The 25,814-nt window shown below is 42.9% G+C and overlaps 1 protein-coding gene across 1 annotated transcript; it reads left to right on the top strand.

Moving 5' to 3' along the window:
* Window positions 1-13: 13 nt before the first annotated feature.
* Window positions 14-25,393, top strand: PANX1 (pannexin 1). Its single transcript, XM_015648075.2, has 5 exons — window positions 14-230; window positions 9,805-9,944; window positions 19,036-19,259; window positions 20,735-21,405; window positions 23,044-25,393. The coding sequence occupies exons 1-5, from the start codon at window positions 50-52 to the stop codon at window positions 23,127-23,129; spliced, it is 1,302 nt and encodes a 433-aa protein (XP_015503561.1). The 5' UTR covers window positions 14-49; the 3' UTR covers window positions 23,130-25,393.
* The last annotated feature ends 421 nt before the right edge of the window (window positions 25,394-25,814 follow it).

The following is a 25,814-nucleotide window of genomic DNA, read 5'->3' as shown; positions in this document are numbered from 1 at the left end:
GAGCCGAGCCAAGCCGAGCCGAGCCGAGCCGAGCCGAGCCGAGCCCGCCATGGCCATCGCGCACATCGCCACCGAGTACGTCTTCTCCGACTTCCTGCTGAAGGAGCCGCCGGACACGCGCTACAAGGGGCTGCGCCTGGAGCTGGCGCTCGACAAGATCGTCACCTGCATCGTCGTGGGGCTGCCGCTGCTCCTCATCTCCCTCGCCTTCGCCCAGGAGGTCTCCACGGGTAAGTCCGGCAGCCCCCGTTTGCCGGCTCCCGGCGCCTCCCGCGGCGGACAAAGGGCTCGGCGGGGCGGGGGGCGGCGGAGCGGAGCTCCGGGCGGGAACGCAGCGCTCGGTGGAGCTCAGCCGCCGGCAGGGTTCCCGCTCGGGGCAGGGCAGAGGGCGCCTTTAGGCCGCGGGAAGGAAAGCTGCCTTCCCGGAAAGCAGCCGTCCCGGAGAGCATCCCTGGCAGCGGGCTCATCCAGGTGTGCTGGGCTTCCCGGCCGGGCCTCCCCGCGCTTCCCCGTGCCCCGCTGGGACGTGGCCTGGCCGCTGCCGCTCTCTCAGCACCTCCCGAGCCTTGTCAGCCCAGCCGACGCATCTTCTCCCGTGGGGGTGATGGGGGAGCGCTGAAGCCGTGCCGCCCTTTGTTTCCCGGCGCAGCCCAGACTGGAGCAGCCAGCCGGGATGTGCCCCGGGATGTGCCCGTCTGTTGCCGCTCCCGGCGCTCGGCCTGTTCGGCAGGAGGATTTCGGGGTCTCATCCTCAGCAGCTGCCAGGGACAGGTGCCACGGAGAAGAGCTCAGAGCTCTGCCTTTGCGCTCGGCGGGGTCGCTCACAGGACGAGCAGTGCCAGAGCTCTCTGAAGCTTTCCGCTGCTCCTCCGCCCTCCTGCAGCTGTTACAGTTCCGTTTTCAATTTCTGCTGTGACTCGGTAGATGAAACTATGCTTTACGGGTAAAGGGACAAGTTTCCTAATTATTTTACTATCTTTTTATTTACCCACCTCCCCAAGTTGCAGAGGTGATCATGCAGCAGCCCTTAGCGTGAGGACTGGAACTAAATGATTTTTAAGGACTACTTCAACCCAGATCTTCCTATGGTTTGCTAAGAGTAGCACTATATGAATGAAGATTTCACAGGTGAATAAGCAAGACTATCCATTTTGTGACAAGGATGAAGCACAGGATTTCCAGCCTTTCAAAGAGAGTTCTATTTACTTGATGTACCTATTTATTGGCATTCAGTGTTATATATCTGATCTCCATTTTCTACGAAGAGATCTACTCTCTAGATCTGTCTACAACTTGACTTGATTGAATCAAGTGAATGTCAGGAGAGCAGAAGCTGAAATGGGACTTTGAATGAGTGGTGAAACTGTGCAGAGCCATCATGAATAGCATTTGTCAGATACCGGATTGCTTGAGAGATAAGATGCCCCAGATCGCTGTATTTACAAACAGCTGCACACCTATTGCCCTAGGTGTGTGTTTGACCCAGATCACTGTGGTCTGCAATAATTGCACAGGGGAGTCCAGACTGGGAATGCTGAGACCAGCTCTGAGCCCATGGCAGCTCTGTTCATCCAGAAGCTGGATGGGTACATCCATATTTCTGTACTCTAACCTGCTTCTTTCTGTTTTAGATCTGCTACTCATATATTTCTTTCTCTTAAAGTGACAAAATAGAGGGTTTGCATTTCCATACAGTAGTTTGTATATGGGCCCCTTGATTCTTTCTACTTCTCCTCTAGAAGTGCTGCATCCAGTTTGGAACAGTGCCTGAGTTTCTTTAATTTCTTTTATTTTACTCCCTTACACCAAGATTAAACAAACAGTTAAACTGCAAAGTTTGGTAAAGTGTGACTTTCTTTCAGATGACTTAAGTTCACATCTTTCAATTATTTCAATATTAAAACTATTTCAAATTGGATCTATGAGTGCAGTAGATTCATAAAACAAGAACAGAAACGTGGGCTGCATCTTGCTAGTGTTTCTTTTTGTTTATAATCCTGAGAACCTGTTAGAAGAAAACATCGGGTTGAAAACTGAGCTTTCTTAGTTGAAAAATAAATATGCAAATAAATATGACAAGTACTTATTATTGTTGTTTCCGGGCATGGGTGAAACTGCACCACGTGGTGTCCATACAGAAAGTGATAGTAAGTCAGCCATGCTGTGGCAGCTCTCACCTATTTCTCACACAATCCTTGCAGCTCAACAGGCTGGCTGCTTATGGGACAGCCCAGAACTGCTTCTGTTAAGGCATTTGCGGGAACACTGAGGATTTTAGGGGCTGGAAATGCCTGGTTGTCTGTGCTGTGGTGTTCAGCCAGCAAAAAAATAGACAGCAAGGTTTATTTTCAAACACTTTGTGATATAATCATGCTCTGAAAAAGCTCAGGAGTGCTAAACTCCTAAAACTTTTTCCCTAAAAGGGAAAATGTCAGGGTCCATTTTTAGGTCTGAAAAAGAACAGCTCAGAGGTGGAAAGTGCTTGGTGGAAATACCTGTCTCAGAGTACAAAAACTGAACACCCTTTCCAAAAATGAATGCTCAGCTCCTATTTCTATTGGGATAATTGCATTCTTCCTACCTTGGGTTCTCTTGGCACCTCATCCTGTCACCTTCCCTTCCTGCTCTGCTTTCCTGCTCCGTTGCAGTGTGGTGTCAGACACCTGCAATTTTCCTCCTACATGCGGTTGCTCTTAATTGTGCAAAGTTATTAAAATGTTTACAAAGGCTATGCAAGTTTTCTGAAGCCGCTAAGTAACTTTTCAAAAACCAACTTTTGATGGGAGTTTTAGGAAATAAATGAGATTCTGCGTGAATCACAGAGAGAATGCAGGAGGCGTGGAAAACCCAACTGCAGCACCCAGCCAGCGAGCAGTGCTGAAACTCTGGGGTTAGTGCCTGCACCCCACTTGGGCATTCTTCAGGGGCAGGAGGAGAACTAACCTGAGTTTACTCTTGGCTATATTTTAGAAACCCATGGTTGTTGCAATTGTAGTTTTGTGAAGATTTTAAGCTGGTTCTAGTAGTAGTTAAGCAATGATTCAGCTATTGTCTGCTATCCCTGGGAATCTTTGCTGCTTGAAATCCTGCACCTGTTACCTCTTTGCAACTGGACTAAAATTGTTTTATACAATTTTACATAATTTCATGCAATTTTATACTGGGAATGGAAAAATAAAAATAATGATGGAATTGTGAGGATTGTGTTGTACATATATATTCCTTACATGTGGCTTGATATTATTTCCTTATATTATTTGTCAGTTCTTGGGTAAATTATACTAGAGGTTGTCATGTAGTATGGTAACAGAAACCATCTAAATATAGCTAAACCACCAATTCTTAAAAAGGGAAAAAAACCAAAACAAACCCTGAAAGATGGGGCACCCTCAACAGTGTATGAACCAGGAATGAGTAGAATTTTATCTGTGTCATTTTTAGTTAGAATAGCTCTGAGTCAGGATTAAGATTCCAGTTTCTGAACTCAGATTGTGTGTATTGTAAGATGTGCTTTCTTACTGTAAACAGCTTGGCTGAAAACATAGGTATTTATTCCCAAGGTGCTACTTGGAGCAGGATGCCGCAACCCTAGGCAGGTACAGTCAGATGAGCAGAGAGGAAATCAAAACAAGCTGCTTCATTTTGCCTCTGCCAAAATTCAGCTTAGTTCTGGAAAAAGTATCAGTGGCTGTCTTGGGTTGCAGCTGAAAGAAAAGCAGATGTGAGAGCTGTCCACTCAACATCAAATATTTTTATCTTTTTCTGTGGGAAGGCAACTGTGAACTGCTCATCTGTGCTTGTCACCAAATGATGTTTGACCTCCTGCATGCAACAGCTTCCAGGCACAGCTGTGCAATGGGCAGCCTGTAGTGGCTGCATTCACTGCAGCCTCATGTGGGAGCTGGTGACAGGAAAGGGGCACAAGAAGGGAGCAAGGGAGTGGAGAAGAACAGAGCATTGGGGAACACAGCAGCCCTTACTACATGTTTGGTTTGGGTGTTGGTTGTGCATGTCTCATACGTAGCTGGGATGAAGTAATCCACGTCTTTTAGCATCTCTATTTTATCATATAAGAAAACACCTTGTAAACCTTTCCAGGATACTGAAACCATCACATGTTGAGTAAAGACAGCTGAGAAACTTGGTTATAATCATAATGAAGGCTTGGGCAGTGCTGCTGGCTCATCAGTTGTGGCAGGATGCTGGGCTAGGAAGTATCTAACCATGGGCCAACCCACAGCATCCGCATGAATCTGTCAAAATGGAGATTTCCTGCACTAAAACCATTTCCCACTGGTGCTCTCTGGTGCATCTTGCCATGCTGGAGGGTGCTCAGTGGTGGGAAGGTGGAGCTTTTCCTTACGCTCTGCACACCACAGCATTAATGTACCCATTGACCACTTTGTACTTGCCCAGTGGTCACAATCCTTACTTGCCCTGCTCGTTTTCCACATAATTTATGGGCACCTTTTTTCACTCCGTTTGTTTTTTTAGTTTCCATGGTTGCAGTTGGCTGCCTGTGGGATTGGAGGTGCTTTGGCTGGCAGAAAACACAGTGAAGGGTGTTAGTGGGGAACTCTGGGTGCTGCATCCCAAAAGCTTTAGTGGGAGCCATGATGGCATCAGTGCCCCTTGCTGCATATCCAGCTGGGCCTGTATCTCTCTATATAAGTTAGTCATATGGCTGAAGAAGTCATGAGAATAAAATGTATAGAAAATGGAGAAAAAAAAAACCAATTGTGAGACTAAATCACAACAAATACACTGGAACAACAGCCTTAACTCTTGAATTGGGCTCCTTTCCTCTCTTTCTACCTCCTGTCTGGTGCTTCCTGCTGATGTCCCTCTCCCTTCATGTTCACAAGTTCCTGGGGAGGCTTTTAGAAAATAATCCTATCTTGTGACTTCTTAAAGGCTGCCGGCTAAAGTTGGGTTGGGTGTAATTAACCAAAGACTGTTACTATGGCAGCTGCTGGCTGAGAGCTGAAAAACCCCTCCCAGTGCTGCTGTAGCAGGCTGTATGCTGATAGTTGACATTTGCACACCTTGCATTTAATTCAGCAGGGTGCTGTGAGACCCAGGGCGTTGATAAAGAACTGAGACAGTAAGTGTGTGAGTAGCCTCAGCCTAGGCTGAGAGCTGTCAGTGGAGGTGCAGATCCCAGCAGGATACACTCTGCTGCTCTTTGGTGTGTAAGGAGCCCTCAGGAGAGAGCAGAAGTTCCAGTGTCAGGCACGGGCCTGCCTGGGCAGCCAGGACAAACTTGTAAAAACATTTGCTTTAATGTCAAGTTCTAAACTGTCATTGGGTGAGCATCTTCAGCTGTTGGTAAGATTTTTTGTCTGTTTAATTTCTATAGGGCCAGCTTTACATTTCCTGTGGAAATGACGGTAAGCTGCTTTAGCTGCCAGAGTAAATGTAAAAAGAATCTCTGGTGTTGCCTGAGATTTGGGTTATCACCTATGTTGGCAGGGAAGCTAGATGGTCATTGCTGCTGTTTTGTAATGCTTCTCCTTGAGAAGAATGAAAACCTCTTTTGTTTTCCTTAAATCTCAGTGGTGGAAATATAAGTCACAATTCCTTTTCCCCATGAATTAAAACAGTTGCTTACCACTCCAAAGGCTATGCTTGATGAATTCCCATCTCTTTTCCCACTGCATGATTTTGAGACTTCTCTGAGGGGTAACTTGCAGCTCTAAAGAGAGCGAAATATACTTGCTAATTCCTCTGCCCCACTTCGCTTAAACATTGTATCACCTGAGCTTTACATTCTACTAGTACTCCATGACCAAAATACCTCCGGGAAAAGGTTCTTTTCTCCAGTGCCCTCATTTGCTCCACACTTCCTTCTTCAACAGATTCTGTTTCACCCAACCTTCCACTTTGGGCATTCCTTCATTCCTGCATGCTCTTAATCCATGTGTGCACACCTGTACACCCACACGTGCATTTGTTTCTTCTTTGGTATGCAATGGGATTCCTTTTTTCATTCTTAAAAATATTTTTTAATGTTGGTGTGGAGGATGTGCATTGCATGGTGCCTGAGAGTCTGTACATTGTCTATGTGTGCCTTGATTTTCTTGTTTAAATTATTCTTTAGTGGCTACTAAGGAGCATAATTCTTGATAGATGAAATCAGATTTTTGGGCATCATGGGAAGTTCATTTTGCCTTGTGGAAACTTACAGTAATAATTACTGGCCAGGTTTTGCTTCAAGCATATGCAAATCTTTTTGCAGTAACTGCAGTGTATTATAATCCAAATAATTACTTACTGAAGGTTTAATCCTGTCAACTGTAATCATTTGATCCTGGTTCAAGAAAAATAGTTAAGCCTATGATCAGCATTGATTCTTGAAAGTCCTGTCTGTTAGTTGCAGTTTCTTAATTAGATGTGTAAATCAGCAGAGAGATTTTGAGCCACTGAAGAGGAAACCAGTCTGGCTTGCTGGCTTTACCCTCTCTTTTGTAAGGGCTGCAGCCAGAGGGTGCTGATCCCTGAGCTCATCCTGCCTTGGACCCAGCAAAGCAGTCCAGTACTGAACAGGGATTCTCAATTCAATTTGAGATTTCCTTGGGGTTCTGAGCATTTTTTCTCATACACAGATTTCCTGCAGAAGCTGCAGAAGAGCCAGCTGCAGGGGAAAAAAAGGGTATTCCTGGTACAAATGTGGATGCAATAGCTGGAAGTTTGTTGGCAAAGCACCCATGAAGACGTGCCACAGCTGGGTGGGGTGGCAGCTCGTCCTTGCCATGCACTGGCTGCAGTGACTCAGGCTTGTACTCTGCACTCAGTTGCAAGCCTGCAAGTAATATCCTGCTGCCAGCAGCCAGCTCCATCTGGTAATCTCAGCACTCTTGGAAAAGTGTCATTTCATCATATGTGGCTGCACACTTGTTGCTGCCTTCGTTTTCTGCAGCTCTTTTGGGTGGTCTGTCTTTAGGACAGCCATCATCAATGGCATTTTTTTATCCTCATTTGTTTGCAAAAGTAAAAGTCAAATCCCTATTGCTCCCTCTCCAAAGCTAATTTAGTATCAAGAAATGATTACCAAAAAAGTGCATTGCCAAGTGTAATGATAAATTGGCCAAAGACTGTTGTGACAACTGCTTAACAGTCATTTGTTATTCCTCATCCTTCTTGCTGTATGTTTTGTCTCTCTGTTTTTATGGGCTTGTTTGCTGCTTTTCTGTTTCCCACGCTATTACTTGCAGGAGCAAAGGACAGGAATGGTTTCATGTCACCAAGACATGAGGCTGTTCCTGTGATAGCAGAGGACTATTAGCCTCTCCTAAGCTAGCCCTGTGCACAGCTGTGTGCACAGCGGGTCTGTGGAAGGCATGTAGCCCTGTGCCAAATTTCTCTAAAAGAAACTACAGATTTTATTTTCAACTTCCTCCAGAATAGTCCAACATAAAGTAAATTCTCTATATAGTGCTATTACTCCTTTGTAGGAGGGAAGGAAGGAAGGAAGGAAAAAAAGATGGACAATAGTGACCATTTTCTGAGGCATGAAATGGTCTGTGTTTTGTATGGATGGTGCACAAAAACATCTTCTCTGTCCAAGTCCTAACTACTGCACAGTTGTAATTTGAATTAGCAAGTGTTTACAAAGAAGACTGCAGTCAGGTAGTTAAAAACCAGTACAACAGCTGGAGTTTCCCCCTGCTTGAGGCTGAGCTCTATCTGCTTGGCTCCCAAGTCAGGTTCCCAGTGTCCCTGCTGAAACTGGGGATTGTGAGTGATAGTCACTGCTCTGCTGCAGCACTGGTGACACTGTAGCTATTCTGGTATGAAGTTGTGCACATGACATTTTGGAGAAGGAGGCTGGCTTCCTTTTTCATCACTAGTTTTGGAGAAGGGGCCTGCCTGCCATTTTCCTCACCCTTTCCTTTTAAACACTCCATCACTTTAAGTGGTGTTCCACCCGTTAATGAGAATGAACACATGGAGTGTGTTTCTTTTTGTGGATACACAAACATGAATAAGACAAAGGATCTTTCTGGACTCTCCACTGCTCTTCTTTTGAAAGGGTCACTTGTTTGCTACTCCACACTGGGCACAGCCACCAGCAGCAGATTGGTTAAATGATGAGAATAGGGCATGAATGGTCCCTATCCAGTGGAGAGAAGACATTAAATGCCTACTTTTTTCTTTGCTTTCTTTCTCCCCACCCCCTTTTTTATTTTTCCTTCAAAGTATTATTTCTTGTGTTTCCACAAGTAATGGAAATCATCTGGAAAACAAAAACTCCCCAGGCTTTGGGGGAGTGCAAGTGCTTGTCTGGTGCCAACTTTGCTAAATCACATGAGCTCTGCTCTGATAAACAGCAGCTTGTTTTCCATAAGGGAGATTTGTGACAGGTCAAACCATGATGATCAAACCATGTCTTTATGATACTACAGCCCTAAAAATAATTACAATAGTGACCCATATGAAATGGCTTTTATTCATAAAGTTCTTTGACTATGCTACATTGTAAAGAGGCTGTACAAGTTACAAGGAGAATGCAGTTGGCTCCTTTTCCGAAAGAAGTCCTTATTCTCTGAAAACTAAACTAGCAAAAAGGCACAATAAATGATACAGTCTTACATACTTACTCCCATAAAGCACACAGCAATGCCATTAGCATAGCTTAGATGAATATGTTAAGGGGAAAAAAACATGGCAATATTTTTCCCCATTGGTCTTTTGACATTGGCAAAAATGTTGGAAGTGTTGCTCTTAGAAGAAATGTTCATGGGAGAGCCGTGTCCATTCTGTGTAGTTATTTGGTGAAATGACTGTCCTGTTGGAACATTTGTGAAAGTCTGGTGGAAATGTATGTGTATTGGGGGGGTTGCTTTCACTATCAAAGCTTCAGAAAGAAAGTTGAACCCCTTCATCCTGTTTTACTGGAGGTACCTGAGGAGCCACTGATGCTCCATGTCCCAAAACCACTCTTCCTGGATGAGGTATGCTATGGGAGGAGTCACTTGGTGCTTGTGACTAGCCAGAGCAGAATTTGACCCTAAGGCTGCCCAATAGCTGCTCTTGCTGTCAAGGTCTTGATCTTAATTTGAAGTTCCTGAGCAGCTGGAGAGGTCCTGGGAGTAAATGGGAATGACAGTGTTATGCAAAATCTTGAACAAAGCACGTTGCTGCACTGATGAGGAGGGGCCTGACATCCTTTGGAGGTGTCTGGGGCCACAATTTCTCTGCCAAAAATTGCAGGAGGAAATCCTTGTTTTCACAGATATAACTTGGACCCCTCCAAATAATTTGCAGTCTCAGAGGCAGAAGTGACAGCATGCCAGGAATACCTGCCCTTTCATCATTGCAAGGACTGCCAGGCTGCAAGAATGGTGTTTGAGGTCTTGTTACAGCAGACATGTGAGCTGTAGGTTGTGCTTTTGGGAAGTTGTGGCACGATGGAATGTATTGGCATTTGTTGCCTCAGGCCTGATCTGGTCACATCTGTTAGTTCCTGTTTGGCCAACCTGAGTTAAGTGCAAGTGAGAAAACAAAAAACTTACAGAAATAGGCCTAAAAGATAGGTGTTTTAATGTGCTGTCTCAACCCTTAGGAGACATCCTTAGATGGATCCCTGTGGGAGTTAGAGCCTTTGGGTGCAGTGGGAACTCGGGACCCTCCTCCCCGCAGAACTGCTGTGCTTTGTCTGATCACTTAACCTGATATCTCTGGATACCATAACATCTTAAATGTGTGCTTTTCTTCCTGAACTTGTTTTCTTCTTTCTTTCTTTTTTTTTTTTTTTTTTTTTAATCTTTTCAGGTTGCAATAACTTTTGCTTTGTTTTCCCAGGTGCTCAAATAAGCTGTTTTGCACCCAGCTCTTTCTCCTGGCGACAAGCTGCTTATGTGGACTCCTACTGCTGGGCAGCTGTGCAGCAGAAGCAACCATCCCACAACAACTTAGAAAACATACCCCTGTGGCTGCATAAAGTATGTATAGGTCTCCATCTCCTGGCAAAGTTATTCCCACATAGAAATCTACTTTTGCCTCACTTTTCTTGTTTCTCTGCTCTGTTGTAGTCCTTGCCTGTGACTTGACTCTCTATTTTTAGAATGTTTTCTTTCTCTTACTTCCAAAGAGGGTAGTACTAGAGAAGGTATTTTCTGCTTTTAAATAAAGGGTCACCAGTTATCTGACACAAGAGTAATGTTAGTGTTGCTGTGTTGCCCTGGAGTGAATGCTTCATTTTTTTTTCACCTGGCTTTAGCCAGAAACCATTTTAAAACTGGAATACAGGACACAACAACTGCCTTAATGCTTGTATCAAAAGCTTATCAAAAAAACTTATCAAAAGTTTTAGGAAAACAAGATAATAAAAATGTTTTATATTTTTATTGTGTCACTCTTGGCCAGTTGTGCATGGAGAGAGTCTTGTGGCAGATAGACATTTTGTGAGAGATGAAATTAATCAGTGGTACCAACATGTTTAACCCCTGTCTTCAGCATGCTCTTCTGCATGTCTCCAGGCAAACCATGAGCTTGCTTTCATTGCTTCAGGTAAGGCAGCATCATATAAAGCACAGAAAGAGATTTATTTTATGGGTTAGAAGTGCAGTAAGTTTTAAGATACTTGAGCTGGCTCAAAGCAGTTAGCTGAGGTTTGGCAGGAGTCACACACTGAGTTAATGCCATGCCAGTGCCTGGAGGTGACTCAGCTCAAGAGGCAGCTTTGGCCTGCTTGAGCAGTGCTGATGCCAAAGTAAGAAATGCTTGTTGGGCTTTGCAAATTTGTGTTCTGCCTTCCTCAGCTCTTTTATTACTTGCCCCATCAAATAAACCCCTGGCACCTAGGAGCAAAGGAGAACCTGGTGGTGGAGGGAGCTCAGGTATGAGACCTTGCAGCACCTGTATTTCTGGCTTTTGGTTCTGTATGCTGAGCCTCAGATTTTATTATACAGTCATCAGGTGGTGTAATCTCTGAGAGACTGACTACTCAAGGCTGTCTCTGATTTGTTTGCTGGCTCAAATCATTAATTGAGGATTTACTGTTGGCCTCTCCAGTTACCTCCACTGATAATCCTGACCCAACAGGCATGTGTTTCATGAATATTAAAGCCAGACTTGTTTGTTGCTAGCCTGAATTCTTCCTTGCATGGTTAGGACTCCATTTCAGCCAGATCTTCTACAGCTGCCAGTCAAAGCTGCTGGGACATCTCACAGTGCTGGAAACTCCATCTGCAGACCTGGATATTTTGCTGCCCCTTTCTCCTGAGGGAACGAGCTCTTTTTACCCAAATTTGTCATGTTGAATTTCATGTGATAGTCACCTGCTGATAGCACTGAGTCCAGTTGTTTGCCAGCCACGAATAGCTTAAGCACTCATACTTTTATGATGCAACCCATGTCAATTTGCTGACTTGTGATGTATCAGAAATTGCTGCAGTTCCTCCATGATGTGTATGGTATGTGATGTTTCCTTGTAAATATCCTGCAGACTGTCTGCAGGAAGTGCATCTGCACAGCTGAGCCAGGGGCTGTAGCAGAGGCTGGTGACTCATCTTCCTAGATCCATGGATAGCCACCCACCCTTCTGATCCAAACACTGGGAGCTGCAGATGCTCTTTGGAGGTCATTATCTAATATACTTCTGGTTGTTCATCAGCCTCCATGTTTTACAAGTTTACAGGGAGTGGCGTTACAGCTGTTTAACAGTGAACTTTGGTTCCCACTCAGGTACCTGGAGGCTGTTCCTTGCATCCAGGGCCAACAGCTGCTGAGTGGCTTGGGATCACTTCTGCAGGAAGACTTGGGTTCTCCCCCAAACCCTGCACTGCAAAGTATGCACAAGCTCATTGCTCTGCAGATTTTGGCTAGATAAATAATTTTTGAAATGGCTGGAGCAGAACCTTTTGGGGGCACAGTGATGTTAAGGAGAAAAAGGAGACTTCCTATGCTCAGGTTAGTGGAGACCTGACTCTGTGGTGCAAGGACAGAAGGACAGCAGGATTCATTAAGCCCAGTTCTTCTTACAGCAGCACTTAAAACTTTTTTCCTGCTTTCTGGGAAGCAGAGCTTTTATTTTTTAGGGCATCTCAGGTTCTTTCCAAAACCCTGACTCATTAGTATCTCACTGTACTGGCATGCTGGAAGGCTCCATAAAAAACACTTAAGGAGGCATTATATTAAGGTTTTTGGGGAGTAAGATTGTAGGCCCCATTACTGATTCAAATGGATGGATTTCCTTCTGGCATGCTCTCTGTCAGAGGTACTGCCTCCTGGGGCAGTGCTCAGTGTGGTACAGAGAGGATGTAGGAGCAGGTAGCTCTTTTGAGAGGAAGCCAACTTGTAGTAACCTGTGCTGCTTTTCTTCTCAGCATCTGGTTGCTCTGGAGGATTATCAAACCCAGGTTGCATTACAGAAAATCTGAAACCTTACCATCTCCCTCGTATTTCAAGTTCAAGTTTCCTCTGGGATTTTTTGTTTTCTGAACAGTAAAATGTAAGTTTCAGTTCTGGGCATTCCCCAGAGGTTAGCACCTTTACTGGTTGTCCTTTCTACTCTAGGAGATCTCTCCTAGGGGTTGAAACTATCAGTTTGGAAACTGCAAAGGAGCATACCGTAAACTTCTAGGTTCCTTGACTCTTTAGTGGTCATTGTGCTCCTACAGGGTGTCCAGGACCTCTCTCCCTGTAGAGCAGGAGGTCTGAAATTTCCAGTGATCCTGGAAGCTCTTCACACTGGATAACCCTTAGCAGGAAGCAAAATGAGTTGTGTACTAAAGTGCACAATTCAATGACCAAAATACCTGCAGATAGATAACTGTAAAAAAGAGACTGTGGGTAGGTCCTGCCTGCTTTCTTAGTTTAATGCTAAGATTTCCTCTTCTTTGTCAGTGAAAGAGCTGTCAAAATGATCATAATCATAATCATCAAAATGGTTGAGTCCTCTGACAAGAGTCCTCTTCAGGTTTGTCACTGATGAAACTTACTCTGGTCAGGCGTCACTATTTCATTGCCTCTGTTTTCTTACGGGATTTTTCCCTTTGGGTTTAATTCCCTTAGGAGGTTTCTTGTGTCTGGCTGAAGTGTCAGAACAGAGATGTTGGTTTCTAGAGGTGAGTGGTGAAGACACACAGTCAGTGGTGATGGGGGATGGGGGAGTTTTGTATTTGCCTGCCCTGTGCAGATAAACATGAACACTCCACCTGAGAAGTTACTTTGGGAAAACTTGTCTTGATCCTTAATTGGAAGGAGAAGAGAAGCTTTTGGCCATTGTGTGTGGGAGTCCTTACAATCTAGTGGAGAAGGAGAGGAGGAGACTACACTGTGAAGCCTTTTTAATCCATAGTGCACAGAGAAATTTATAAAAATTCAAGCAGAACAGTGAGCATCATCTTACTGGCTCTTGATAGCAACCAAGCAAGTTGAGGGGTGGGTGAACACTTAGTGATGACCACTTTATAGCCCTGAAATTTGGATTGCTAGGATGGAGCTGCCTATGATCAAGAGTCTTGTAGGGATTTTTTAAAATTACTGTATTTTCTAGTCTGCTATTAAATGGGGAGAAGCAAAGAAGAGGTAAAGGGTTGTTGAGAACAAGTGGATTTGTACTTGTATGAAATGCAGGCAAACAATTCATCTGACTGAAAGAAGAGATCTTCACATGTGGCACAGCCAGGAGAGGTCAGTTGTCTGGTTTAGGTATTTCAAAGTGGTTTGGGACCTGCTGAGAGCATTGCATACAGAGAGTGAGTCTGCAGTCTTTGTATGCTTGAAATAAAATTATGTGAAAACCCTCACTTTTTGTAAAGGGAGTAAGATTTATCATGGACCCTTGAGTTGTTCTTTGAGTCACTTGTCTGTGAATACACCAAAACAAACCTTGGGGTTATTCATTATATTGACGGTACCGTTTGGTTGTGATTTTTGCATGGTTCTAGTTACTCATTGTTTGTACAGTTTCTTAATTGACAGAGGGTTCTTCTTGTTTCACCTGTAAACCCTTCCCAGAGACAGATTAAGGGCTGTCAGAGCAAAGAAACCCATGTGCAGATGCTTTTATAAATAATTCTTTGAAAGTGTAGTGCTAGAGCTACTTCAGTCTGTTGCAGATGGAGTCATCCACTCGTAAGAGGGAAGCAATAATGTGTTGATATAGAATAATGAGTTAATACAGTTCAATGGTAAATGTGACAGTGGTTTATCAGGATTCAGTGAGAAGATACACTTCATTATTTAGTGCATGGAGGATAGAATGAGAATTGTTAGGGAGATGCTCCTGTTGAGTCATGAGGTTCAGAAGGGACTCCTTTGTAAACTTCTCCGAGGGGAGTTCAGGTGTGGCTAGGTTCAAACTTAGTCGCAGACTTCTCAACAGTTTATGTCTAAAGGATTATACGTGCACTGTCAATCATTTGTATCACTTAGCTAAGATTTCAAGCATGCTATTAATCATCTACAGACACTGTGTTACAGCAAGGAATTTCTCAGCCTTGAGGAGTAACCTTGAGAGGTATCCCTGCTGCAGGGGAGAACCTGGCACGCAGTCTGTTGCCATGCAGGAAAGCTTCACAGGCCCTGGGCTGCCCACTGCTTAAGGAATGAGATGACTGACTTGCTGTACAGCAGCAAGAGGTCTGGGTCCCTGTTCCAGGCAGCCCTTGATTACCACGTTGCCATCTGTCCCCCAAAGTCCAGAACCAACTGGATACCACAGCCATCACAGCCTCCACTGATGATCATGGCTTGAGCTAATTGAAACTGGGGAAGTACAGTTTTGAAGCTATATCAAAACAGAAAGTATGTAGTAGGCAGGATAAGGGTCACACAGGGTTTGAGATTCACTTGTAGTTTTGGCGACAAGATAGGATCTCATTTAGAATGATCAGTCTAATTTATAGCTGTTTCTGCTGAACACCAATGAGACACCTCCCATTGCTGCAAACAGGAATAGGGTCAGATCCAGAGGGAGTTTCATGTCTTTTCTTCTGGAAATGTGTAATTACTGTCATTAGCCTGTTTGAGGATTAGTGCCTTTGCTTGGGCTCTTCCAAAATTGGAACTGAAGAGGGAGACATCTCACCATGTTCATGTATTTTAATGTCAAATGAGTGAAGGCACTTCAGTGCTTCATTCTTTTAATTGTCTGCCAGTTAATTTTCTCAAAGCTGTTACCCTCACCTGTGCAGCTAAAGGTTTGTGCTATTTTACTTAAAGTTATTCTTTGAACATGGTCAGGTAGGTGGAGGTCAGAATGCTTTCAGTCACTTGTATTGTGTTTGCCCAGAGAAAACAGGGGCTGAAGGTACAGTAAAATTAGAAAGCTGTTGTTTTCTAAGTACCATTAAAATTATTTTCATCTTCTTCCAGCCTTTTTTATCCAGACTCTGGCAAACTTTCTGTAGATTAGGTGCTTGAAAATGCCTTTTGCATCACTCCACTAATTCCAGCTGTATTTTTTTGGCATGATAAAAGCATATTTGAGGTTATAAATCAGTTATTTTAAATGGCTTTTTAACTTATTTGCTGTGTGTTTCTTTCATCTTAGCAGAGTTGAAGCTGGTGATGACAGACTATTTTGTGCTTTAATCTGATTTTATCTTTCACCTTTGGGAGAGTGTGACGCTTCTGCATCTTCAAAACACATTTTTGTGATTCCAGCACCTTGTGTGCTTCTGCAAATGGACTGCTCAAATGCCTCTTCTTCTCTACCCATGCACATGTCCTTGCTGAACTGTAGCTGAGTACTAAGAAATCTACTTAAACAACCTGGAATGTGCACAGGGCTCCAAGGCTTGTCAAGTGACATGACCTGCAGCAGTATAGGGGCAGCCTCTTGGCTTCCAAGTGCTCTGCTTCCTTGGAAACCTGCTGTCCTCCTTAGTGTGCCATCAGACTAAGGGCCAAGCAAGGCAGGAGAACCTGCTTCTGTCACCCTTGGATTTCAGGAGCTCAGCAATACGTGGCAGAAAACATACAGGTCACTGCAGTTTGCATCCCTGCTGCACACACCACTCGTTTTGTCACTCTCATACTGAATATGTTGAAAAAGAGCTTGATATCTACCCAGCAAAGGAAAAAAACTACTGAGTTTTACTTCTGGGCCAGTATCTTTCTCTGGCATACCTTTGACTATACTCTTCTTGGGATCAGTCACACTTCCTTCTACTTCAATGCTACAAACTACCCAAGGCTGAAGTGGCATTTCCTCCTTGTGTATTCAGTGCCTTGAGAGCAAATAAACCATAAAACCATAAATGAAAGGTGGATGGCACATGGTTGTACACAAATAGCACAGAGTCCTCTTCTTAAGATGGGAAGTCATTATGTTTGACTGTCAAATGTAGTCAGATGAGCTGGACAACCCAAGTCTGTTGCTCTGAAACCTAGGACTCATGCCAGATGACTTTTTATTTTCACTTCTGTCTGTCATTCAAGATCATAAATTTTAATGATTCAAAGAAATTTGCTGGTTAGCTAAGCCTTCTGTTAAAAAATAGAACAAGTATATCTTTCATTTTCAAAAAGCCAGGATCTGAGTTTGTGCCTCAAGTGCTGTGGAAGTGATGACACATACAGACTTCTGTTTGCAAACAGAAAGAGATTCACTAATGATCATGTTGCTGCTCTGGTTTTGAGACTCTTCAGAAAAGAGTTGCATGGAGTTTACTTATGCTGCCATAAGTTGCAGCTTTTGGAGCAATGAGAGCCTGGTGAGAGGAAGCCCAGCAAATGCATAGCAAATGTGCCTTTTCCCCAGCAGTGTGGTGCTTCTGTGTGGGGAGGCAGTGGTGAAGGAGTTGGGGAGGTGCAAGGAAAGAAGGCAGAGGCTGTGTTTTTTTAAGACAACAGCCTAATGTGCTACACAAGTGCAGAATTCTTATAAAGGAAGAAGTGGAGACTGGAACAATGGAGGTTTGGGGCTGTAGTTTGAATGTGAAAACTATCTTGCCTCTTATCACATGTCACCACAGGACTCGGAATGAAGAGATCTCTAGGATTATGTGGGATACTGCTGATGGCATTTCCAATTTTGAGGGTCAGAAAGGGAGTTAATAAATCTTCTTATGCCTGTAAAATTTGAAATGAGTGAGTACTAAAGCCAAGTGGTGTAAACCAATGTAAGGCATTTAGGTTGCTCCCTACTAAATCAGATGTGTCTTTGTTGTTTCTTTCCCCACCTGGCACCAGTGGAAGGTGGCTCAGAGGTGTGTGACACAGGTGTAAGTGAAGTCAAACAGGCATTGCAGCTATGCAGGCAATCTTAAGCATCTGTTAAGACCTATGGAAAATGTGTTGCAGCATCTTACAGGAGCTTAGATAAGATGGTTTAAAGACATATCATTTCTATTTCTACATAATACAGAGGACTGATAGAGCCTGGGCGTGAAACCATGAAGTTTTGGGTAAACTGAGGCATCAGGACTCAGACCTGGTGGCCTTGTCCCCAGTGATAAATAAGAGACCAATTTCTTATGCTGTTGATGAGATGTCCAAAATACACTGGACGTGCCAGAGCTTTACATCTCAATTGGAGAGTCTGCACCTGGCAGAAGGAAGATGATCTGATGTTGTCTGTTGTGTGCAAAGAGGAGGGAGAGGCAGTAGTGAGGGCAGAGCTCTGCACAGTTTTTATGGGCTGCTGTGGGTAGGGGAAGTCAGTCATTTAAGTTCTAATACATCATATGCATTCCCACTGCCACTAATAACACATGATTTTGCTTTAAAGGTAGGTGATATTAGAAGTAATTTTCCTGAATAAAATGTTCCATAACATCAAATTACTTACTTTGTGCATGCAGAGTTTTAATCTCTCTTGATTAATGCAAACACAAGTTAACAAAGTTATATTAGGTCCAGATTTTCATCTTGTTAAATACCTACAAATGTACGTGTAGCTTTTCTACTTGCAGTGATTAATGACTTCAGTTCAAGCTTCCTCTAAAAATCTTCACTGGCTTTGCCAATAAATGTGCATGGGCACATGGCTGTAACACTTGTGATGACTTAAATCTGTTTCATATTTGTTCAACTAATTAAAAGTTCCTTATGAACTGATGCTGGATTTGTGTTAAGTGTGCTTGCTACCAAAAGCTGAATGTAATGAATTATAGGTTGGCCAAATTTGCAGTACATTTCATTAACAAACTGTTTGTCTAACCAGGTCTTACATCTGTAAGGGTAATGTTATGTATAATTTTATACTTCAGATATAATATCAGAATCATAGAAAACACCATCTTTCCTGCAGCTGGAAGGAATTAGGGTTAAAATTGCATGACAAAAACTACTTGTTGATGAATAGAAGAAAGATGGAAAATCTTCAGACTTGTATTTTATACCTGCTTCAGCCCTTTCCCTAAGCAGTTTTGACCATGTAAGGGCTGACTCCTCAGTGCTGCATTAACACTGGACCATTCTGATGCTGTGTGTTGGTTTCCATTTAGGTGTCACCTGAAAATATTTAAATACCCTGAAGTATTACAGCCACATTTGCAATCTTTACAGTCCCTGGATGTCATGCACTCCGAACAGATGTGTGTTTGCAGGCAGAGGCAGAGCTGTAGAAGTTCTGTTCATTAACCTTCTGACAGCTAATGAAAAGCAGGAGAGCTTTTGCTGGTGTTTGGAGTGTTTTAGTTGCTGTGAACAGTGGGGACACATCAGGGAGGGAGAGTTAGGTTATGCTATCTTTTTCTTTCAGTCAGCCCCTCTGATAGCTGCTTTCCTTTGCTATTTGTTTTTCCCTAGGTTAATTCTGTCTTTGTCAATGTCAGCTCCAGCAGTTTGAATATGCAGTGGATTGAAAATGTTTTCAGGATCATGGCACCTTTATTCTGCATGCTTTTTTTTTCCATTCAGTGGGGGGAAGCTCTAAGCAGCAGTTACTGGAGCTATCTGAAAAGAGATTTTGCTTCCCTGTCCCAAATCACAAAATTGGGTTTTAGTAGAAGGATTTAAATAAAATTATAGGGATTTAATAGACCTCTAGGAAATCTAAAGCTTATGGGGAATGATGATGACTGGCTGACTTACTACTTATGGAGGTGAAGCCTAATCAGGGTTTTTTTCTCCCTGCAGTTCTTCCCATACATCCTTCTGCTTGTTGCTATCCTGCTGTATCTACCATGTTTGTTCTGGCGCTTCACTGCAGCACCTCACCTTTCCTCAGACCTGAAATTTATTATGGAGGAACTTGACAAAGCCTACAACAGGGCAATCAAAGCTGCTAATAGCATTCGAAGTGGAGACCCCAGGGATCCTGCTGACTTGATTCCAGCTGCTAATGAGAACTTGACACAGAGGTAAGATGTTGGCTCTTGGCTTTCTCTGCTCTTTTCTTCAAGTTTGTAACAGATGTGATGTCTGTACTCAATTGGAAATGTTTTGCAAAGGTTTGAAAGGTGACCTGACACAATTTTCAGTTTGGTTAAAAAAAAGAAGGTATCTGAAATTATTACTTTGGCACTTGGAGATGGAGCTTATAATTTTCTTTTTTCAAAGAAAACATGTAATGAGCTCTTCAGATTGCTTATTACCTGAGATGTTCTGATTTCTTTAGTTGCAGTAGGTGTTAAGTAGTTTTGCCCACCACAGTGTAAGAAAAGAGATACTTCAGTCCTCAGTTCTGTATTCTTGACAGTCACTTGAACACTTGTCAAGTTACTTGTCATCTCCTGTTCTTTAAGATATATCTTCTGATCAAAAAAAATTATTAGAAATTATTAGAAAACCCAAACATTAAAACCCACAAAAGCGAACCCCTCCCCTTTTGATCAAATTGGTGCAGTGTTCCAACCAGATCCAGTTCCTGCTTCCTTCTAGGTCAGGGTACCTGTTTCTCTCTGTATGTGGGAGTAGAAGTGGGGACTTGGGTCTCTCCTTTGAAATGTGGAGTTAGGTCTTGACAAATAAAAAGCCTTCTAGTGTTCTATTATTCAACAAGTGCTCGGAGAGTCTGCTTTTCCACATGGATTTGCTTGCTGCACCTGTTTTGTACTTGAACAAAAATATTTTGTTGCTATGAGTGTGTCTGCTTTTTTTCTATTTCCAGTGTTTGAACTGTTTGTTTCTTAAGCAACTTTTCTGTATTAGAATGTTATTTTTCATTTATCTGTTATTTTATTGGTTTTCTATTAACTTCAATAAAACTACCTTTGATTTACCTCAATAAGAGGATGTGGACATGTTGGAGTGGGTCAGGAGGAGGATTATCAAGATGATTAGAGGGAGGGAATACCTCTCCTACAGATACAGGCTGGGAAACTGGGGTTGTTCAGCCTGAAGAGAAGGTTCCAGGGAGACTTTATAGCAACTTTGAGTACCTAAAGGAGATATTCAAAAAACTAGAGAGGGTGTTTTTAGAGGGGCATGTAGTGGCAGCACAAGGAGGAGTGGCTTTAAACTGAAAGACAGTAGGTTTAGATTAGGCATGATGAAAAATTTCTTTCCTCTTAGGATGGTGAGGTTGGCACAGATTGCCCAGGGAAGTTGTGTATGCCCCATGTCTCAAAGTGGTCAAGGGCCAGGTTAAATGGGGCTTTGAGCAACCTGGGCTAGTGGAAGGTGTCCCTGTCCATGGTGGAGCATGGGGATTGGCTGGAAGTAGATGATGTTTAAAGGACCCTTCTAATGCAAACCACATTGTGATTCTATGATTTTAAGAAGGTTTCCAGTCTTTTATCTCTCTTAGAGTACTAGGTTTTGTTGATATTTGAGTTAGGCGAATGCTACAGCATCTGATCTATATGATTTGATTTTTTTTTTCTCTCTTTTTCAGTTTGTGGGAAATATCTGAAAGCTACTTTAAATACCCAATTGTGGAGCAGTACCTGAAGACAAAAAAGAATTCCAAGTGCTTAATAATTAAATACATTATGTGCCGTTTGCTCACACTAGTAATTACTTTTGTTGCATGCCTCTATCTGGGCTACTACATTAGTCTCTCCTCTTTGAGTGATGAGTTTCTCTGCACTATCAAAACTGGGATCCTAAAGAATGACACAACTGTTCCAGAAGTGGTTCAGTGCAAGCTTATTACTGTTGGTGTCTTCAAGGTGCTCAGCTATATTAACCTGATAGTCTATCTGATGGTGATGCCACTGGTAGTGTATGCAATGTTTGTTCCATGGAGGTGGAATTCAGGTATCCTCAAAGTGTATGAAATCTTGCCAACTTTTGACGTTCTGAAACTTAAGTCAAATCATTTTGATGACTTAAGTCTTTACCTCCTCTTTCTTGAGGAAAATGTGAGTGAACTTAAGTCATTTAAATGCCTTAAAGTGCTGGAGAACATTGCAGTTTCTGAGAAGTTTGATGTCATGCAGCTTTTGGTAAACCTTGGTACTATTAAGACTGATACCATAGATGGGAAGCCGGGGACCGCTGAGTTGGAGAAGCCTGAAGAAACAGCTACAGAAGAGCTGGGAAAAGATGCAACAGAGTTACAAGGTAAGCTTATCTAGATGTGTATTCCTACCGAAAACTAATATTCTGTAAGATAATGGACCTGCCTAGTCCTTGCTGTGTTGCCTGCTGTAACCTCAGAAGACTCTGGTGGTGTAAGTCTGTGGCACAGCTAAACTCTGAAATTTTTGTTAGGTTGGTGGTCCTTGCTGACATCTCTGCTCTGGCACTAAGAGGTTCCAGATGTTTGAGCTTTAACTGCTTAAGACCCCCCTGCACAGTAGGAGAGCTCTAGGGTAGATTGCACTTGAAGCAGCTCCAGTGAGAAAGCTGGTGGTTTCAAGACTTTTTTCAGAAATTATCTCCAAAGTGTAGTAACTGCTGCTTCTGCTTCTATTCAGGCTTTGGCAGAAGTCTTGGGTGAATATAAAAATAAGTCTGATGCTCAGAAAAGCTGCTGGCAGAGGAACAGAAAATGACAAAAGAAGGGAAGTGGGACTGGGTCAGTGAACACGCTCCTGTTCCCGCTTTCATAGAGAACAAGGAAGATTGACTGTAAAGAGATTTTTATCAGAATGGTCTGAGACAATCTGTATTGGTGCAACAGTTCTCTGGATTTCCCATGAGTCTGCAGACATGGTCGGCTTAGTAATCACTCATAGAGGATAGAGTCTAGGCTCCTGTCCTGAAAAACATGGCATATCTTAATTGTGAAACCAGTTCCTTCCTCAAGTGCAGGATTAGAGAAGCCAAATATCTAGGGAGAGGTATAAACCAGAAGTGATGATGCTTTAAAACATTTAGAAGATTACCTGAGAACATGAGCACAATGCTAAGGGAAAGTTAAAGAGCTGATTCAGAGGTAGGAAAAGAAGAAATTGATTTTCTCTTCAGAAAGCTATGCCCTGTATTCAATAAAAAAGAAAGCATCAGTACCCAGGGGTTAGCTGTTCCTCTGTACTTGGGTCATGTGGTTGTGGTAGACTGAAATTTGGAGAAGTCAACTTATGCAACAGAATTCAGAACAAAACAAGCAGAATTATTTTTGAACCAGAAGAAGCCCTTTTGGTAGCCAGCTCTTGTGCAGCAGCTTGGGGAGTAATTTTGACGGCATATAGTTTTCCTCTCAAATTTGTCTATTTTTGAAATGACAGGTGGGTTTAGAAGTAAAATATAAGAGCCTGAGGTGGAGATCTGGGCTGAAGGAGCTGAAAAGGTTAATAGAAAATCTGACTAATTTTTATCTGAAAGCAGAATTTTTGAGATTGTTTTCATCTCACAAAAACACTTCAAAGATTTATTTTTGTCCAGATCAGAGCAAAGTCTTTGTGCTTGAAGCTCTGTTAAAAAGCATTGCAGAAAGAAGCTGCTGTGCTTTTGACCAGCTCAGGCTGGTGCAGCCCCTCTCTGCCTGCCTGGGGAGAGCTGCAGGCTCTACCACCCATCAGCAAAGCTTTTCCCACAGCTCATCATCTTTTCCTCTGTCCCCTGTGGCGTCAGGATGTTTTAATTAGGGGCTGTGTTAACAAGGCAGCGGTAGGAGAGCCATGTGCAGGGCAGCCCGGTGCTGGGTGTGGGGACAGCACAGGACAGCTGGCAGCGCAGCACCGGCGTTCTGCTGACACCAGAAGGTGTCGAGTGGTCTGATGGCCCTTTCTCTTCTAAACTTTACCTTCTCTTCAGTTCTGACAGAGCGTGATGCAAGTGGCAGTGTGAACACGAGAGAAGACAAGAGACTTCGCCAAAGACTTATAGACTCTTCCTGCTGATGGTTCCCAGCTGCAGGAGCCAGGAGCCTGTTCTGTGGGAAGGTTCTTCCTCTGCCTCCGCTGTGCTCAGCACAAGCTGCTGCTCTTTGAATGCAACGTTCTCAATCACCTGAGAGCTCCCCAGAGGCCAAACTGGTTTACAGACTATTTGTTATATAATAATCAGGACTCATGTGCCTGAAAAAGCATGTTGTACACTTCCGCTATTTATTAATAAAAAATCAAACCACACACAAGGAGGAGCAAGAACAAAACAGTTCTGTCATGACTAGCAAGTGATGTGCATTGAATACAGTTGAAGCTGGCAGCTCGCTCCATGCTGGACAGGGGTGGGAATCATAACCCTGCAGGTAGCAAAAATATATGGCCACATTGCATTGTGAAGTGTTGCTCTGCAGCAGTGGCCATCTCAGTTGTGGGATTTAAGTAAGGTAACTTTGGGATCTCTGACCTGGAAAAGGCGGGGCCGGGGATGGGGTTTTGTAATGACTCTGGTTAATCTGTCCCAGATGGTGGCTGCCAGTGATGCTGGCTGTGTCTTCATGGGAAAAATAGAGGTTGCTCTCTTCACTCTGAGATGTCTCGGTTAGTCATCCCAACATTCATGTCTGCAATTAAGTACTTGACAGTGGTGGAAAAGAAACTACAGACAGTTCCAGTGTTAAGAAGGTACTGTAAATCTTAGGGAATTTTGAATTTTCTATGTATTAATAAATTAATGTCTTAACACTTTTTTTACAAAATGTAATGATGTGTAAGCTAAGTGTTGGTTTCATTTCTATCTCTCAGTTGTTTTGATAGTAGTGTCTAACAAATCTGCCTTGGAGTTTTGGACTGAGGATCAGTGAAGTCTATTTTTGTAATGGTTTGTCAAAGTTGTTTTGTAGTGTTTTTATATGTAGAATTTTTCTCAACATCTTTGTAGTTTCAAATACAATAATAGTTGTGCTGTTTTCCAAACCACACTTGAAAAGACAAACTAACTTGTATTGAAGTAGCACCCAGATGCCTCAGCAGAGCCAAGCACCCGACAGCCAAAGTGAAGTAGATGTAAATACTATGAAAGGTTGTTCTCCCCAGCACACATTGTGACTATATTTTAATTAAAGATGTTGAAGTGTATTGGAACAGACAAAATAAGGGGAAGTTTGTTACTGGAACATTTGGGGAGAGTAGAATTCAGCTTTAATGTTGTCCCTTCTGCCGAAGACCTCAGCCTTCACTGAGTATTAAAAAGACCTTTTGTCTTGAAATATTAGATGCAAGGTGAGGTGGATGGGGGGTGAAGCACCACAGTGGCAGTGTATATCTTTCGCAAATGTGATATACTGATTTATCTTTCTGTATGGTCCATGTAAGTGAAATGACTTACCTGTCACCTCTTCCAAGTCGGCTTTTGGAACAAAGGAGGACTTCTTTTATGGCTAGGTAGGACTTCCAGTTTCCAGTTCCTTAGTGCCACACAATTTTGTGTTCTCGTCTGCTAGCATTCTCCATATGGTTGTGGACGAGGGACAGAGAGGAGTAATTTGTGTTACCATATTTGCACAGAACTCTTTATGTGCTGCAGCAAATTTCAGAGATTGTGCCCATACTTGAATCCAGCAGCTGCTGTTGAACAAGCAGATCTGAAAACGCTGCTGTGCTACACTTAGGGCTAGTATTACAAGAAGTCTTCAGTTTTCTTACAGCTTTTGACTAAGGCAAGCCTAATTTTAAAAGAAGCCTTTAAAGCCATAGTTTTATGCTACCTCTGCAGAGGAGAGCAGCACAGCTGCAGTCCTAATGTCTGTTGTATTACCAGCATGAAACAGGGCTTATGTTGGACCCTGGTGGTCCACACTGCTGAATTTTACTGCCATACTTCTGCTACCAAGCCTACGATCCTTTTGACTTTTCCTAGATTCTGTCTGGCTGTGCTGATGTGTTGCTGATGGTCCTTTGTATGTAGGCAGTGCAGGTGCACATTGTGCATTGTATGTCTTAGACATGGAGCTATAGTGCAATACTAAGGTTTTGTGAAGTGGATGTATTTGAACTGTTTAATGTAAGTAGAGTTCTCAGTCTTTAAAAATTCAAAGCTCCTGAAAGCCACATGTTCATGTTTCGTGTTGGATATGTACCTAACTTTTTACTAATTTCCCTTTTTGTATTTAAAAATACAATTTACTGCAGTGAATCTGTTGTTGTCTTCTGAAGTGTTTAATAAAATGCCTATCAATCCTCCCTGATTATTAAAATAAAACAAATTTTTTGAACTACAACAGCATTGGTGTCCAAAGGGTCCAGGAACAGTCACACGTTGCCATAATGCAAATACATGTGGTCTGATGCTAAACACTGAGAAAACATTTTGGACAGTTGCTATAATTCTGCTCTTTTAATTTTTGTTTTCATAAAGTTGTCAGAGCAACATGAATTGGCTCAAAATCTGTTTAACCTTGAAAAACTGTTCAGAAAATGTCAGCGCATGACAAATAGCATGTCCCCTATGTAATTTACTATCTACAAATTGCCCATGGTCTCAGCACATACTTTTCAGCTGTATCTCCCTCTTTTAAGATGCGTTTCTGAACTGCCTAGCTCAGTTCTACTTATGTTTTAGTGGCACTGCTCCTGCTGTGTTTTGCCATTTTCAAAAGATGGTCTGAATTCCAATTTATGCCTTATGGAAAACAGTCCATC

This window comes from Parus major, chromosome 1 (assembly GCF_001522545.3).
Source record: "Parus major isolate Abel chromosome 1, Parus_major1.1, whole genome shotgun sequence".
In the NCBI taxonomy this organism is placed as follows: Eukaryota; Metazoa; Chordata; class Aves; order Passeriformes; family Paridae; genus Parus; species Parus major.
The sequence above is the reverse complement of the archived record's forward strand: the minus strand, read 5'-3'. Positions and strand labels throughout refer to the sequence as shown.

What these genes read in the sequence shown, in the direction of transcription:
- PANX1 (XM_015648075.2), top strand. Translation starts at nt 50, where the DNA reads ATGGCCATCGCGCACATCGCCACCGAGTACGTCTTCTCCGACTTCCTG. An exon ending in CGCCCAGGAGGTCTCCACGG is followed by an intron (nt 231 to 9,804) that starts GTAAGTCCGGCA and finishes TTGTTTTCCCAG; the next exon opens with GTGCTCAAATAAGCTGTTTT. An exon ending in AATGAGAACTTGACACAGAG is followed by an intron (nt 19,260 to 20,734) that starts GTAAGATGTTGG and finishes TCTCTTTTTCAG; the next exon opens with TTTGTGGGAAATATCTGAAA.